Source organism: Chlorocebus sabaeus, chromosome 1, assembly GCF_047675955.1.
Source record: "Chlorocebus sabaeus isolate Y175 chromosome 1, mChlSab1.0.hap1, whole genome shotgun sequence".
NCBI classification, from domain to species: domain Eukaryota; kingdom Metazoa; phylum Chordata; class Mammalia; order Primates; family Cercopithecidae; genus Chlorocebus; species Chlorocebus sabaeus.
In genome coordinates, this window is record NC_132904.1 from 98585116 (window position 1) to 98599313 (window position 14198).

The window sequence follows — 14198 nt, forward strand, 5'->3', positions numbered from 1 at the left end:
TCTGGTAGGAGTTGGACTCTCAAAATGGTGCCATCCTGCAGCTCCTTAGGACTTGGAGGTGGGGGAGGGGTTGTGGGAGCCAGCAAGAGCTCCTTTCTGGAGCAGTGCCATTGTGTGGTCTCCAGGCAGCACCCTATTACTAGTCTCAGGGCCCATGAGGGTTGAGGAGCTCTCCCATGGTGAAGATTGCAGAGGTCCACAGTAGAAATGTGGACTGCTAGGGGTCTTTCACTTACCATTTCCCTGCATTGGGAAGCCTCTCCAGACTCCCAGCCAATCCCAGCTCCTTCTGTGCTTGTGTGTTTCCTGTCACCTCTCTGTTGAATTCCAGTGTTCTCTCTTAGACTCCGTCTTTGAAGTGTGATTATCTACTTGCTATTTTGGTTCTACTTTGTTCATAACGCAAGTGCCAGATGCCTCTAGTCAACCATCTTGACATCCCTCCTATCTAAAGTTGTTTATATGTATTTTTTTTTTTTCCATTTTATTTCTTGACCATAGTTTTTTTGTCCTTTATTATTTGGTTCTTATTATATCTATATTTTAGTTTTAGCTATTTCACATTCTTTTGTTTTTTGTTTTTTGCTCCGTCACCCAGGCTGGAGTGCAGTGGTGCAGTCATGGCTCACTGCCGCTTCAGTCATCTTCTGAGCTCAAGCAATCCTCCTACCTCAACCTCCTGATTCACTAGGGCTACAGGCATTCACCACCACATCCAGCTTATTTTGAGGGTGGGGGTTACTAGAGATGAGGTCTCACTATGTTGTTCAGGCTGGACTCAAGCTTTTGGCCTCAAGCGATCCTCCTGCCATGGCCTCCCAAAGTGCTGGGATTATAGGAATGAACCACTGTGCCCAGCCTTCACATTCTTTTTTTAAAATAGGGAGGCTGAGGTGAGAAGATCACTTGAGTCTAGGAGTTTGACACCAGCCTGGGCAACATAGTGAGACTCCATCTCTAAAGAAAGAAAAAATAAACAAAGTAGGTAAGATATAAACAATCCAATGGAAGAAATGTATTTCTTACATTGGTCACCTTTTTATGCCTTCTACAATCAATAAATGAATCAGTGGTCTGTATTTCCCAATGGCATAAGAAAATCTCCTACATCATATCTGTTTTTCTGCTCTCTGTGTGAGGTAGCAAGACCTCAGAGGGGCAAGAGTCAACGTCAATAGGTGATGTGTGAAGTGATCTTACTAGAGAGCAGGAAAGCGAGAGCTGGATATGAGGCTCCGGCACCTGCAAGTTTCAAAAAGGAGTACTTGTGGGAGTAAGAACAATACTCATCCAAACTCCATAAGACAAGAGAGCTTAGAACATGTCCATTTAGTCTCTGGGTAGAAGCCAAGGCAGGAGGCCTTATGGGATGGAGAAGTGTTCTCATTTATTTATGCTCCTATTTATTTCCAAATAAGATTTGAGGTGACATAACACTAAAACAATTACTAAAAATATAAACTAGAATAAAGACATAAAGTGGAAGGAGGGAAGACTTAGCCACTGTGTTTTAAATTTTGATTTGTTCTTTTCATTGATTGTCAGTTCCTAATGATAAAATAGAGGCAAATAAATGCAGATTACAGGTTACTCTCTTCAGTTGACTCAAGATTGGTTCTTAAAATAGGTGTAAGATTATTTTTAAGTATATAAAATGAAACCTTTGAAAACATAAAAGTTAAAACCTTGAGTTATGTTACATTAAGATGAATTTTATCATCTTAGGTTTTGCTAGTGGAAGACTCAGAAAAATATGAAATATTCAGCCAACCAGATAGAGAAGAGTTCCTGTTTTGTCTTTTCAAACATCTTTGCCTTGGTGGAGCCCTTTGTCAATATGAAGATGTGATTAGCCCATATCTGGAAACAGCAAAGCTTATCTATAAGGATCTAGTGAGGTAATATTGCTAGGTCACAATATGTAAATCTCTAGTTAATAGAATAAATTATTTGTTTAACCATGATGGAATTACACAACATCATTCAGTGGTCATATTAACAACCAAAGCATATAAAAAGCACTACCCTCACCTTCCTCTCATAACCTTCCCCCTCTCGTCCAGAATAGAAAGATTTCTGGCTTTCTCTCTTATTTAGTTTTCAGTCCTCTCATTCTTCATCTACCGCTTCTGCTTTTTTCCTCATTCAGACCTGTTACCAACTGCCATCTTCCAAGCCTTCTTTTTTTTCTTACCAAGCCTCCTTTTAAATCTGAAGGGAACACAAGAGATCCCTCCAGATGTTTGAGTTTGCTTAACTAATAGTAAAAACAATTATTACCTTTGTTCCAAAGAAGTGAAAGAATTTTCATGTAGGTGTAATATTTGCCTTTTAAAATTAATCCCAGTGCTCTACAGTTTGAGGTACTTTGGTAGCATTTTTCTTTTTGAAGATCTAATGAGAATTAAAACCTTACAAATTTCTTGTTTGTACCTTTCTTTTAACTGAAGTGAATGTTCTTTGTTAGGGTTTTTCAGTTATGAAGATATTGGATCATCTTAATAGGCAAAACAACAGAGAGTAAAGGGTCTTAAAAGTTAGTTATATAATTTTACTTTCATAGGAGAAAACCAGAATTAGCTTCTCATTGGACTCATAATTGTTAATTTACTTATACTCAACACCTTAATTCTCATATCCATTCCTTGTGTCATATAGCTATACAGCAAACTGCATAATTTAGTTATTTATTCAATTAATTTATTATATGGTTTTAAAAACAGAAAAATGTTTCTATAATCTCCCTATGATTTTAATGAACAAGTTATTGTCAACACATACAGATTATTAGACAAAGAAATGTTAGAAACAATTTCAGAAAAAGCATGTACATACCTATTAATACATCAAACATACTGTCCTAATTATTTGAAGTTCATGTAAACCTGCTAGTCTGCTTCTAGCACTCCCTGAAGATACTACTCTGTATACCCTACACACACACACACACACACACACGCACTCATGGACGCACACACATACTACTACCACTACCACCACAACGTGTTGTACCCCATCAGCCACATGAACCTGTGGAATTCCTCACTACTGTGTGCTATGGAGGAGGAGATTGTGTTGGAGATATTTGGAGTAGAAATAAGTTTAGAACCTACACATTGAAGAAACTGCTATTTTTCCCAACATTCCCTTCCCCAGATTCTCATCTGCAATACTCTTCTACATTTTTAGATGCTAAGAAAAAGTATGACTGCTTTACAGTGTCTGACCTGCCCTTGCAGATAAACGTTATTGCTAATCCATTCTAGCACAGTCCATCCCTTATGTTTGTACATGTTGGGAGAACACTACAGAGTGTGATTTTAGGAGTCTCTAACTCAAACAAAAGGGTAAAAATGTTATTAAAATATTTTTGTCCTCATCCATTATAACAGGTCCTATAAAACACACCTTTTTTTTTTTATTTTATTTATTTTTTTTTTGAGATAGAGTCTGTCACCCAGGCCAGATTGGAGTACAGTGGCACAATCTCAGCTTACTGCCACCTCCACCTCCTGGGTTCAAGGGATTCTCCTGCCTCAGTCTCCCAAGTAGCTGGGACTACAGGCTTAAGCCACCATGCCTGGCTAATTTATTTATTTTTCATAGAGATGGGGTTTCACCTTGTTGGCCAGGCTGGTCTCAAACACTTGACCTCGGGTGATCTTCCGCCTTGGCCTCCCAAAGTGCTGGGATCACAGGCGTGAGCCTCCGCACCTGGCCAAAATATACCTTTTTAATGTGTTTAAAAATGTTTTCCTTAAAAAGATTGAGATTTCTTTAAACCAAATAAGCAATACTTTAGAACCACCCATTTTGTTAAAGAGTAAATGATCAATTGTTTTATTACGTTTCAAAAACGTATATGCAGAAACGTACGTAGTTAATAATGGTGCCTTTTCTGCTTTAGACATTAGACACATGCTCTTGTCAAAGTTTCAGGAGAGTTCCCCCAAGCCATGTATCCACCCTAGATGTGAAATTTTACTCTTTGAACTGAGAAGTTTAAATTAGGCCCTTCAGATACTAGTTAAGCAGTAGGTCCTTGTTTTTTTCTATTTTATTTATTTATTTTTTATTTATTTTTTTGAGATGGAGTCTTGCTTGTCACCCAGGCTGGAGTGCAGTGGCACGATCTCGGCTCAATGCAACCTCCACCTCCTGGGTTCATGCCATTCTCCTGCCTCAGCCTCCCAAGTAGCTGGGACTACAGGTACCCGCCACCACGCCTGGCTAATTTTTTATATTTTTAGTAGAGACAGGGTTTCACCGTGTTAGCCAGGACGGTCTCGATCTCCTGACCTTGTGATATGCCTGCCTCGACCTCCCAAAGTGCTGGAATTATAGGCATGAGCCACCATGCCCGGCCTGTTTTATTTATTTTTTATCGTTTTGGTTTTTTTGGGTTTTTTGAGACAGGGTCTCACTCTGTTGCCCAGGCTGGAGTATAGTGGCACAATCTCAACTCACTGAAACCCCTGCCTCCTGGGCTCAGGTAATCCTCCCACCTTAGCCTCCCCAATAGCTAGGATCACAAGCACGCACCACTACACCTGACTAAGTTTTTCATATTTTTTGTACAGATGGAGTTTCGCCATATTACCCAGGCTGGTCTTGAACTTCTGGACTCAGGTGATCCACCTGCCTCAGCCTCCCAAAGTGCTGGGATTACAGGTGTGAACCACTGTGCCCAGCCAGGTCCTTGTTTTTTAAAAAGTGCAGTTACTTAGAATAGTCTGGACACCCTGGAGTTTAGAGTCAATATGGGACTGATCCTCAGAAATAATCGCAAATGACATTGACAAGAAACAACTATATTATGTCCAAACCATTAATATAATTACACTTTTAAAAAATATTATATAGAAATTATGTTCCAGTATCCTTAAAAACCATGCTTATCAGAGGATGGAGTTAGTGATGGATAAAGATCTGATATAATGCAATTATTAGTAGACCACCACAGAGCAGTAATCAATATCACTTTATATTTCCTTTTCATTTTTTCTTAAGAGATATAGGACAGATGAGAACTGTACTTTCTTGCTAGGCCTATAAAAAATTAGACAAATTATTTTAGAGATATTTTAAAGTAATACTAATGTAGGATCGGAGGTAATAGAATAATATGATTTCTTTCTATTAGTAACTAACTTCTAATAATGTACAAATGGTAGTTTCTTTCTAAAACAATAATTTTGTTTTTGTTTTTGTTTTTTTTGAGATGGAGTCTCACTCTATTGCCCAGGCTGGAATGCAGTGGTGCAGTCTCGGCTCACTGCAACCTCCGCCTACTGAGTTCAAGCGATTCTTGTGCCTCAGCTTCCCCAGTAGCTGGGACTACAGGCACATGCCACCACGGCCCAGTTAATTTTTGTATTTTTAGTGGAGACGAGGTTTCACCATGATGGCCAGGCTGGTCTGGAACTCCTAACCTCAGGCTATCTGCCCACCTTGGCCACCCAAAGTGCTGAGATTACAGGTGTGAGCCACCACATCCGGCCGATATACTTGTGGTGCATGTTTACATGTGTTAAGTAATTGTTCTAGTATCAAATACTAAATTTTCCCCTAAACTGATTTGATAAGCACTTTTACAAAGTTTTTTCTTTCCTCAGATTTTCAAACTGGAAATAATTTATGTATAGTAAAATGAACAAATCATAAATATACATAAAATTTGGTGAATATGTATGTTTATACCATATAACCACCCACAGATAAATGTTTATAATGAGATATAAATAGATATGTTCTTTATATCGATCTAGGTGATTATATAGCTGTATGCAAGTAATTTATATATAGTGGTTATAGTCATCCCTTGGGTAAGCACAAAAACTTAGAAGTATTATTCAACTTTTAAGCAGTATGTTAAGCAATAGAGAAATCAAAAGAAAATGAACTTGACCTATGTCATAGAAATATTTGGAAATCAATTTAATCCTGGGTTAAAGTCAAAATGAAATATCTAGTAGAGATGAAAACCACCTAAGATTCTTGAACCCTGAAATGGCTATGGCTGGTCATCCCCAAAAGGTGCACAAGCTCAAACATACATACACACACACTGCTCAAACTGAGTCTTCCTTTTTCGTCCTCCTCCTCCTTCTTTTCTCCCTCTCCCAATTACCTTTACATGTGTAGTAGAGGGAGAAGCAGTACTTTCACCTAAAAAAGTAGAGAAGAGGGTATCTTCCTTCACATTTTACCTATACATGTCACACATTAATAATACCTTTGATACATATGTGTTAAATATTTATAGAGTGTATTGGTCTGGGATAAGCAGCTGAGGTGTAGCAGAAAGATGATTGGACTCTGAGTCACCTGTATTCTATTCCCAGAAATACCACTTTTATTTAGTTTATCTTAGTTATATCATTTAACTTCTTTAGTTATAATGTCCATAAAATTGGCAAAATAATGCCTACCTCAATGAACTGTGTGATCTTTAAATGAGGTAATGTATATAAAGGTATTTTGGAGGCTGGTTGCAGTGGCCGTCACCTGTAATGCCAGCACTTTGGGAGGCAAAGGCAGAAGGATCTCTTGAGGCCAGGATTTCAAGACCAGCTTGGGCAATATAGCAAGACTTTGTCTCTACAAAAAAAAAAAATAATAAAAAGTTTAAAATTGTGTAAAAAATGTTTTACAAACTGTAAAACATTAGAAAGTGTGTGTATATTTATTTATATATGTAACAAATTTTAAATATATATCTGTAGCTTATTTTCTCAATCCTTAGTTTGCTTTCTCACTACATATTGCCACAGGAAATCTTTTGTGGGGAGAATAACTGAAGGAAAGCTACTGAGAAAAAATTATTTTTAATATGATATAACTTAGCAATATATAATTTAACAAATACCTGTTTGGGTTTTTGTTTTTGTTTTTATTTTTGTTTTGAGATGGAGTTTCGCTCTTGTTGCCCACACTAGAGTGCAATGGTGCAATCTTGGCTCACCGCAACCTCCGCCTCCCGGGTTCAAGCGATTCTCCTGCTTCAGCCTCCCGAGTACCTGGGATTACAGGCTAAGTTTTTGTATTTTTAGTAGAGACAGGGTTTCACCATGTTGGTCGGGCTGGTCTCGAACTCCCGACCTCAGGTGATCCGCCCGCCTAGGCCTCCCAAAGTGCTGAGATTACAGGCTTGAGCCACTGTGACGGGCCAACAAATAGTTTTTGTATACATTATCTCATTTGATTTTCATATACTAAAAGGAACATATTATTCCCAATTTACATATGAGAAAACTGAGGTTCAGAAAGGTTAATCTTACTCAAAGTGAAAGAACAGGTCAGTGGCAGAACTAGCATTTGTATTTACACGGTTTAAGTCTTCAGTCTAGCATGCTTTTATCTACCCCATATGGTTGTCTACACTTCAGTCTGATTTTTACGAATCCTCATTTGTCCAATAATTGTCTCTGTAGCCTGTGAAGGTAATTTCATCATCTGAGTCTCAGACTGACTTTAAACCTTCTAACTGTAAGATTCAATTTTCTGCTATTTCAATTCAGTTGACCTTGCCCATTCTTGGTTGAAGCCTCAGATGCCATTTCTTCAAACCACTTAGTTGGATAGTATGTATTTCCATGTTCTATATGAATAAGAATATGTAAATACTAAAAGGGATCATTACTTAAATGTATATGCCAATGCCTATTATATATTAAAAGCACCTTTTCTTCCTTTTTTAGTGTTCGAAAGAATCCTCAAACCAAGAAAATACAAATTACCTCTTCTGTCTTTAAAGTTTCAGCCTATGTAAGTGTGAGAGAACTTTTGCAACCAAAGAATTTAATTACTTTTTGTTAATACAGTTGTTACAACTGGAGTTAACAATTAGGACAATGTTATGCCTAGGAGAAAAGACAATGTTATTTAGAGTTTTGTTAAAATTAAAAGTTGATAGAGTATGCTTTTGTTTGGAGAACAGTTTGAACTTTCTTCCCTGGCTTCCTTTCTGTCATCTGTATCTAATAACATTGCCTACTTATTTTAGAGCTAAATCTGTGACTCAGATGGAGTAGAACATAGTTCTCTTAGTCTGTCAAACCATCATTTATAGGGCAGATAAATAAGAATGCCCTAAATGTTGACGGGTGCGGTGGCTCACTCCTGTGATCCCAGCACTTTGGGAGGCCGAGGCGGGTGGAACAGGAGGTCAGGAGATTGAGACAATCCAGGCTAGCACAGTGAAACCCCGTCTCTACTAAAAATACAAAAAATCAGCCGAGCGTGGCGGCACACGCCTGTAATCCCAGCTACTCGGGAGGCTGAGGCAGGAGAATCACTTGAACCCAGGTGGCAGAGGTTGCAGTGAGCCGAGATGGTGCCACTGCGCTCCAACCTGGGTGACAGAGCAAGACTCTGTCTCAAAATAAATAAATAAGTAAGATAATAATAATAATAATAATAATTTAGGCTTGTCTTTTTCAGGATTCTGCTGGTATGTGCTATCCTTCATCAAAGAATCATGAACAGACATTTTCTTACTTTATTGTGGATCCTATCAGGCGTCATCTTCATGTTTTATACCACTGTTATGGTGTGGGAGACATGTCTTAATGCTCTTTCAAATTATGTACCTCTACTATTTTTTATTTATCATTTTTCTCTTTTAATACTAATAGATAAATATTTACTTTGCAAATTAATTCAAGAAAAATGTAAGGAACCTACTTAGAGCAGAAGAAAGCAAACACCAAGATACCTTTTTAAAAATTTGTGTGGAATACTAACCGGGGATCAAATTTCATCGCTAATAAAATCTATACCAAAAAAATTGTGGAATTTTTACAAAAAGTTACAAGGAATTCCTTGTAACTAGAAATCTAGTTTTAATTTGCATTGTGATTCAAGTGAATCCTCAATTTTCCACGTATTTTAATTTATAAGCTAATTAATTCTGGATTGCAAATGTAGCAGAAAACTAAACATTTCTATTACTGATAATTAATATAAATTGTTAGTTTATTTAACTTGTTTCATTTAATTACATTTCTTCATTGCACAAGCGTTTACATCTCTAAAGCTAGGAAAAGCATAACAATTCTTTTGCTTTATTTGTTCCACTTAAAAGCCTCAATAAAAAAATAGTGTTCTGGGCCTTGGCACGGTGGCTCACATCTGTAATCTCAGCACTTTGGGAGGTCAAGGCGGGCAGATTACGAGGTCAAGAGATCGAGACAATCCTGGCCAACATGGTGAAACTCCGTCTCTACCAAAAGTGCAAAAATTATCTGGGTGTAGTGGCGCATGTCTGTAGTCCCAGATACTCAGGAGGCTGAGGCAAGAGAATCACTTGAACCCGGGAAACGGAGGTTGCACTGAGCCAAGGTTGCACCACTGCACTCTAGCCTGGCAACAGAACAAGACTCCATCTCAAAAAAAAAAAAAAGAAAAAGGTTCTGAAAGTAGTCGTAAACTCTTTTATCACATAATAAATTAAGGCTGCAGCTGTCCCACAGCTAATACAAGAGCTACATGTAAACAGAGAAAGTTGGCCTGATGGTATTAGTAGGCTGTTCAAACAGTGAGAAGCAGGTTATCTTAGTACTGTTCCTTATTTCATTCATAGAATGAATGTATAACCTAGTTTTTTTTTTTTTGATGTCAAAAATCATTGATGTATATCCCATGGGTCATGGGAAGCCTGTAAGAAATGTTGACGTTTTGAGGAGGAGCAAGTTTGAAAGACGTGTTTCTGTGTTGTGGGATAGAGATGATTATCTTGGACTTGAACCTGGATTTGAATCTGGAATGCAGCTGGCAATTTGGGTATAGAGCTCAGGAGAAAGAGTATGTTTTACTTCTAATACCTAGCACAATGCCTTGGCATATTAAATGTTTATTGAATGAATAACTACTTTCCAGATATGTTCATAATACCCATAGATTTTTTAAATTACATAAAAACATAAAATCAAGAACTGAAATGTCTGTTTGCTCCCAGCTTTGCTGCTTACCTCACAGTTCCCTATGACCTGGAGACCCTTTCGATCAATCAAGCGGCCAATCGGTAATATTTTTGAACACCAATTCTATGCAAGGCACTGGGCAGTTTACTTTGGGGAAACATACACTCCCTATAAACCTATTTAGGAAGGTACTGTTTAAGAGTGTGACTACCAATAGTGATTGTTACATGAATTCAGAGATAGAAGAGATCACTCTGAACTAAGATAGGCTTAGTCTGGCTTCTGTGGAAAGACCGGTGGGATTTCAACAAGGGAAGAGAACAGCAGTTGAAGGGAGTGCATGATGTGGCAGGGTACTCCGGGCCTGGCCCTCAGATGAAAGTGCAGAGGCAAAAGATGGGAAAGTGATACTGAGGAATTGCCACTATTTTTTCTCAGCTCTAAAGGTGGAGGTAGATAGGACCTTTGAGGAAAGATTGCTCCATTGTTTTGGAAAAATCATTTGATGACTCATTTGTGTTTATGCAAATTATCTGTATTGTAAGGCATAATAGAGTAGTGATAAAGACTTTGGACTGGGCTGTCAGGTTGCCTGGATTTTTAAATTTGCCATTACTTGCTGTGTGACCTTGAGCTGGTTACTTAACTCTCTGCACCTGAATTGTCTTTTCTATAAAATGGAAAAAAATAATAGGACTGCCTCGCAGTGCGCAGTGGCTCACACCTGTAATCCCAGCACTTTGGGAGGCCAAGGCGGACGGATCACGAGGTCAGGAGATCGAGATCATCCTGGCTAACACAGTGAAACCCCATCTCTACAACAAAATACAAAAAAAAAAAAAAGTGAGCCAGGCGTAGTGGCGGGTGCCTGTAGTCCTAGCTACTCGGGAGGCTGAGGCAGGAGAATGCCTTGAACTCGGGAGGTGGAAGTTGCAGTGAGCCAAGATCGCACCACTGCACTCCAGCCTGGGCGACAGAGCAAGACTCCATCTCAAAAAAAACATAAAAATAAAAATAAAAAAATAGCACTACCTTATAAGTTTTTTGGAAAATTATATAAATTAATACATATGTTGGGCTTTGAATGATGCCAGGCACATAGTTTAACTGCTCATGAATTTTGGCTGCATTCATTCTCTACTGAGGAAATATGAAGGAAAAAAAGAGAAACAGTTAACTGTCTACATGATAATGTAAAGAGCTGTCTTCTTGGGGCCAGAATTGCTTTTGTACAGATTATTATTAATTTGACTAGATAGAGTATCGGAGATGGGAAAATTGGTTCTTCCTCTTTGGAGGCCCCAGAGAATGTAGAGGTCCTGAGCATGGACTCCAGGTATTTCTTTGGCAGCATTTGTACACTTGGAACTATTTGGTCAGCTACTTGTCATAATTTGTTTAATATCTTTCATGAAAACAGGTACTGTGTGTATTTTGTTTACCTTTGTGCCCACAATGTCTAGAACTTGAAAGACAATAAATATCCATTCTCCGACAGACAGAGTACTGTTGGTAGGGAGAAATTGGCCTTTGAAGTGCAACTGTGCAGAGTGTGGAAAGTGAGGGGGAGGAAAGGTTGGTGCTGAAGGTCATAGATTGTCAGCATGGAAGCCTCCTCTGCCCGGGCTGAGCTGGCGGACTCTAGCAGCCTTCATACCTAGATGCCCACCTTAAATTTACTGTACAGTCATCCCTCTAGTTATGCTCCAACCTTTTGTTAAATTTTGCAAACTATTATAGTTTGGATTCATACTGTAGTCTGGATGTAGCTGCCCAGCATGGGATTAGATATGCGGCCCAGGAATACGCATGTGGCAAAAATTGTCCCTAGAGAGCAGCAGCCACAGCCTGTAGAAGCCAACTTTGTAAAAGCAAACTGCGATCAAGTGAGAGAAGAGGAGTTGTCTGGAGTGAGACAACTGGCCATGGTGACAAGTGACCACAGAATGGTTTTCTGAGACTTTCTGAGAACATTCTTCACAAATTCCAAAAGCTACTTAAAGAGAGGAGTCTTGCAGAATTGTAATTTGGACGTTAAAAAGAGGGACTTAGAGAAGTTGGGATATTTAGGTCACATGAGCAAAAATAAATTCAAAGATACAAAAACAAGGTGATTTGGGAGGACATGAGTACATTTGAGTAGTTAAAACTAGTAAGTTCTGTTCTGGAGTTCTGGATAATAACAGGGAAGATAGATTACTGAGGACTTGGTCACTGAGGGCTGTGGGCACAAAGCTAAGACATTGAAATCTTTTAAGTAGGTGATGTACAGCAATCATTAAGGACTTTTGAATAGGGGTAGTAGCATCATGAAAGTGATACTCTAGACAGATCAGTCAGGCAGTGATAAATTGGGGTGAAAAAAGTCCAAAGATCAAATAGAGGTACATAGTAGTTGTCAAAGCACAGATTTAACTGAACTGAGCTCATAGCAATGGTAACATCTCAAGGCATCATGAGGTATGGGACAACAGAATGCTCAATAGAAAAAAAAAATCAAATATGGCCCAAAAAAGGGTAGCAGACTGTGTGAATTATTAAATTTTGTTGTTTGACGTATTAAGAACTGGAAAGTGGGAACTGTGATAGGAAGCTGTGGTCAGAGAGGAAAGCTCCCTTGTCTTGAGCTCTCCTTGTATTCAGATTCACTGGTCTGTCATCCTTGTTCCAACTCATCTCTAACCAGCGTTGGTCCTTAAAACTTTGAAAACTGGTCTGAAGGTTCTAGAAACAGACTAGAGGCTTCTTAAGGAAAACTATCTACCCTGAAGGCTTCTCAGTCATCCAGTTAATCAACAAGAATTTTTAAAGAACTACTGTTCATTCTCATGAGTCCTACAGGTGCTTTTTTTTTTTTTAAGTCGGGGTCTTGCTCCATCACCCAGACCAGAGTGCAGTGGCGCGATCTCAGCTCACTGCAATCTTCGCCTCCTGGGCTCAACCCATTCTCGGGCCTCAGCCTCCCAAGTAGCTGGGGCTACCCCCATGCGCTACCACACCTGGCTAATTTTTGTATTTTTAGTAGAGATGGAGTTTCACAATGTTGGCCAGGCTGATCTTGAACTCCTGACCTCAAGTGATCTGCCCACCTTGGCCTCCCAAATTGCTGGGATTACAGGTGTGAGCCACCACGCCCGGCCCCACAGATGCTTATTGATTACCTGTTATGTTCTGGCTGCTTTCTAGGCACTGCGAATACACCAATGAACAAAAATTTCTAAATTAGGGAGCTTACATTCTAGTGCCCATAACTGTTAGGTGCAATGAGAAAGAGAAAGACTCAATTACTCAAGAAAGTTGGTCTTGTTGGAGACATAAGGCAATCATACATGTTAGTATTACTAATAGTATAAAACAGCACATAAGTATCAGATGTCTAGCAAAGACCGTAATTGCAAAAAAAAAATTCGGAAGAAATCGTGCCTGTGTGAAGTAGTCAGGAAATTCTTCAAAATGGATCTGGAAGTCCTATTAGGTAATGTTTTTGAAGAAACAAAGAATGGGGAAAGGTACCTTGAAGAAAGGCAAAAGTCAAGAAAGATTAAACTGTTCCACAGGCAGGAGTATATTTCCAAAGAAACTTAAAGTTTTGTAGGGATTTCCTTTTCTTTCTCCCTTGTATTAACTGAATGGTTAAAATATTAATTGGCAACAAATCAGATTACCTATTTATTTCTATTTTATACTAGCAGCATTGTCTGACATTAATAACAGGAACAAACTAGCATCCCTTGTAAGTCAAAGGGTATAGTTCTGGAAGTAGAAAGACAGTATTGTTGTTTTTACTTATGTATGTATGTATGTATGTACGTATGTATGTATGTATTTATTTTGAGATGGAGTCTCGCCCTGTCACTCAGGCTGGAGTGCAATGACAAGATCTCGGCTCACTGCAACCTCCGCCTCCTGGGTTCAAGCGATTCTCCTGCCTCAGCCTCCCTAGTAGCTAGAATTACAGGCGTCTGCCACCATGCCCAACTAATTTTTTAGTAGAGACAGGGTTTCACCATGTTGGTCAGGCTGGTCTCGAACTCCTGACCTCATGATCCGCCCACCTCAGCCTCCCAAAGTGCTGGGATTACAGGCATGAGCCACCACACCCAGCCTGTTGTTGTATTTGTTTCTAGTCAAAGTTAGTGCTTGACATGTCTTACTTTATTTAATCTCAACTACCCTTTCAAAGTAGGTTAAGTCAGTAGAATCTTTGGGGTTATAAGTGAAATAAAATTTGATCCAAATTGTCTTAAGCAAAAAGTGAATTCATTAGCCCACATA

General features: G+C 38.9%; 1 protein-coding gene across 4 annotated transcripts in view; it reads left to right on the plus strand.

The window, feature by feature from the left end:
• The window catches only part of CFAP300 (cilia and flagella associated protein 300), a 36242-nt gene extending 27131 nt beyond the window's left edge, over positions 1 to 9111 (plus strand). For 2 of the 4 annotated variants that reach the window (XM_008020637.3, XM_008020638.3), the window contains exons 5-7: positions 1726 to 1898; positions 7701 to 7767; positions 8443 to 9111. In XM_008020637.3, the coding sequence (XP_008018828.1) occupies positions 1726 to 1898; positions 7701 to 7767; positions 8443 to 8571 (369 nt within the window). In that variant the 3' untranslated portion in view covers positions 8572 to 9111. Of the gene's footprint in view, positions 1 to 1725; positions 1899 to 4580; positions 4672 to 7700; positions 7768 to 8442 lie in introns of all 4 variants that reach the window. The other 2 variants (XM_073020578.1, XM_073020581.1) reach the window with 2 other exon arrangements.
• The last annotated feature ends 5087 nt before the right edge of the window (positions 9112 to 14198 follow it).